Below are 3122 nucleotides of genomic sequence, written 5' to 3'. Positions count from 1 at the left end.
ATCACTTGCTCAGCAATGGATGTGAATGGGTGCCGTCAGAATGAGAGTCTAAACAGCTGATAAAAACATCACAAGTAATCCACACCACTCCAGTCCATAAGTTAATGCCTTGTGAAGAGGAAAGCTGCATTTGTAGAAAAAAAAAATCCATCAAGACCTTTTCACTTTAATATTGCTTTTTCCAGTGAAAAAGTCATCTTGTCTGAATTAGGAGAGAAATATGCAGAGATCAAGCACCATTTACAAACCAAAACAGTTAATGTCTTAATGATGAATGTGTTTCTCAAGATGTTAATTGATGGACTGGAGTGGTGTGGATTATTGTGATGCCTTTATCAGCTGTTTGGACTCTCATTCTGACGGCACCCATTCACTGCAGAGCATCCACTGGTGAGCAAGTGATGCAATGCTACATTTCTCCAAATCTGATGAAGAAACAAACTCATCTACATCTTGGATGGCCTGAGTGTGAGGACATTTTCAGCAAATTTTCATTTTTGGGTAAACGATTCCTTTAAAGGCGACTTATTTCTATTAATAAATTAAATGGCGCTGCTCAGAGCCCTCTGAGCAAATCTGGATTCAAAAGCGAAGTGGAATCAGTTTCCTGTTCACACTGGGAAACGAATACTCGGATCCGTCTGTCAGAACTCCAGAGGGCCGAGGTCGCTGAAGTCGCAGTCGAACAGCTCGCTGACGCCTTCGTGATCCTCCAGGCCGAAGTGATAGTCCTGGTTGTGTGGCGGAGACAGGCAGATAAAACTGTCCAGTGGGAGGCCCATGGCATCCGTCTCACCGCCCCGCTCCAGAAGGAAGTCAGACGAGTCCAAAGGAGACAAATCGAAATCTGGCATCCCGCAAATGCCCGAAAACGGGTCCGAGTCCAGAAATGACTCTGAAACAGAGAACAAAAATGATTTGATTCATTTGCTCTGCTACAGAAATTAATTTCATATGAAAAACGTAAGATAATTTAATAGAAAAAGAAACGCGTAAACAATCAGAGCAAGAATTACTAATTATTAATAGCACATTTTTATACTTTAAAGGGGTTATGAACTGAGAAACCAAAATTCTCTTGATCTTTTGACATATAAGAGGTCACTGTAACATCCTGTAAGTTTCAGAACTCAAAACTTTGTCATTACTCTAAAAACAGCTTATATTGAAGGCAGTCTGCCGAAACCACAGCTTGTGGAATGTTCTACTCTATAGTGTGGATAAGCACCGCCTCCACAGAAGATGATCAACGCCTGCTTCTACATCACTGCCTGTTTAGCCCCGCCCACCAACTCTACATCACTGCCCGTTTAGCCCCACCCACCAATTCTACATCACTGCCCGTTTAGCCCCGCCCACCAATTCTACATCACTGCCCGTTCAGCCCCACCCACCAATTCTACATCACTGCCTGTTCAGCCCCGCCCACCAATTCACACATCTAGTGTTTAGAGCGAGGCGAACGCGCAGGTCTACGCAGAAACAAACAATAAAGATGCTCTGAAGACAACAAGATGCTGTGCAGTTTCTGCATTGCCTTCCTTCTGATCCCAGCGTTAGGAAAGAATGAATGAACTTCATTTTTAATAAAGATCCAGATCCAAACTCTGTCCTTTGTTCACTTAATTTTACCGCGGATTCAAACAAGGCACAATTCGACTCGGGATTTTGAAAAAGATTGAAACTGAAAGACGATGCTGTGCTGACTCTATTGGATCCGACAGTAATGTCGCAACACAAGTGTGAATAACTGTTTGCTTTGTCTCTTCTTACAGATCGTTTGATATGCATTGAGTTATGCGTTTTAAACCTAAATCACAGCAGCATCTATGAGAAATGAATGTACGCTGTTAGCCAATCACAGCAGTGGGCGTTAACTTCTGAGTCTACAATCCTCCACAGCTACTCAAACAGAGCGTTCTGATGAGGGGGGTTAAAAACTGGACAGAAAATAGCTTATTACTTCTAAATTATGATGTTTTTTTATGTAAAAATCTTGATGACATTATAAGTGGACCTCAGAGAACAGTACAAAATAAAAACAAAGGCAGTTCATGACCCCTTTAAAATACTTTGAAATTATTTAAATGTGCATTTTTAATTGAATGTAAATCTTAAATCTAAAAATGTAAATCATAAATTTATGTCTAAGATTTACATTTACTATTTAATCACATTTATTTCTAATATTTTAAAATATCTTATATTCATTTTGGAATTAACATGTAATAATTAAGATTTGTTTAATATTTATATAATGTATATTTAAAAAAATAAAAATACCTATATATTAGGTGTGTAACGGTACACGTATTCGTACAGAACCGTTTCGGTACGGGTCTTTCGGTTCGGTACGCATGTGAACCGGTTAAGTTGTTAGGCCTAATTGTAACCTTATAATGTAAAAGGGCTCCCTATAGTTTTAAGCATAAGCTGAGGTAGATTTTTATCACTAAGAACATTTAAACTATAACTGAATGCATTTAAAGAAAGAGCAACTTGTTCAGTAAACCATTTAAAAAAAAAAGTTTTTCCCCCTGCTGTACCGAAATCATACCGAACCGTGACGTTAAAACCGAGGTACGTACAGAACCGTCATATTTGTGTACCGTTACACCCCTACTATATATATATATATTTTTTTCCATTTAAGAGTTGTATTTAAAATGTACACTTAGATTTCATGTTAAAATTTCTATATAAGATTTACATTTAGGTTTAAAACTCTCCCTATATGGTATTTGTTGTGCTAAAGTGACAAGACAATGATTTTAGTAAATTAAAGCCCTATTCGGATGGGATTGGTTTTACAAGGGTAGATGGAATAATGTAATTATTATTACCTCAGGACATCTGTAATATTAATGGCTAATTCGCACAGGATAAGAAATCTCTGTAAAACTCGGACCTAACTGTTTATATCCAATCAAAATGTAATTTAATTAATAAATCGTTTGACCGCACCTGTGAGATATATATATATATATTAGGGCTGCACGATAAATCGCATGCGATATTTAATGCGCATCTTATCAGTAAAGCCGGTTCTGTAATCAGCAGTAAATCTCCATCACCTGCGGGCTTTCACATTGAGCAGCATTAACTACACAGAGCCGTTGTTC

General features: G+C 38.1%; 1 protein-coding gene across 1 annotated transcript in view; it reads right to left on the bottom strand.

Annotated features, from left to right (window-relative positions):
• Positions 1-510: 510 nt before the first annotated feature.
• The window catches only part of LOC107752207 (transcription factor E2F1-like), a 9868-nt gene continuing 7256 nt past the window's right edge, over positions 511-3122 (bottom strand). Inside the window, exon 7 of the mRNA XM_016568108.1 lies at positions 511-895. Coding sequence (XP_016423594.1) covers positions 645-895 — 251 coding nt within the window. The 3' untranslated portion in view covers positions 511-644. The remainder of the gene's footprint in view (positions 896-3122) is intronic.

Source organism: Sinocyclocheilus rhinocerous, unplaced genomic scaffold, assembly GCF_001515625.1.
Source record: "Sinocyclocheilus rhinocerous isolate Xijiao unplaced genomic scaffold, SAMN03320098_v1.1 scaffold1462, whole genome shotgun sequence".
NCBI lineage: Eukaryota > Metazoa > Chordata > Actinopteri > Cypriniformes > Cyprinidae > Sinocyclocheilus > Sinocyclocheilus rhinocerous.
The sequence above is the reverse complement of the archived record's forward strand: the minus strand, read 5'-3'. Positions and strand labels throughout refer to the sequence as shown.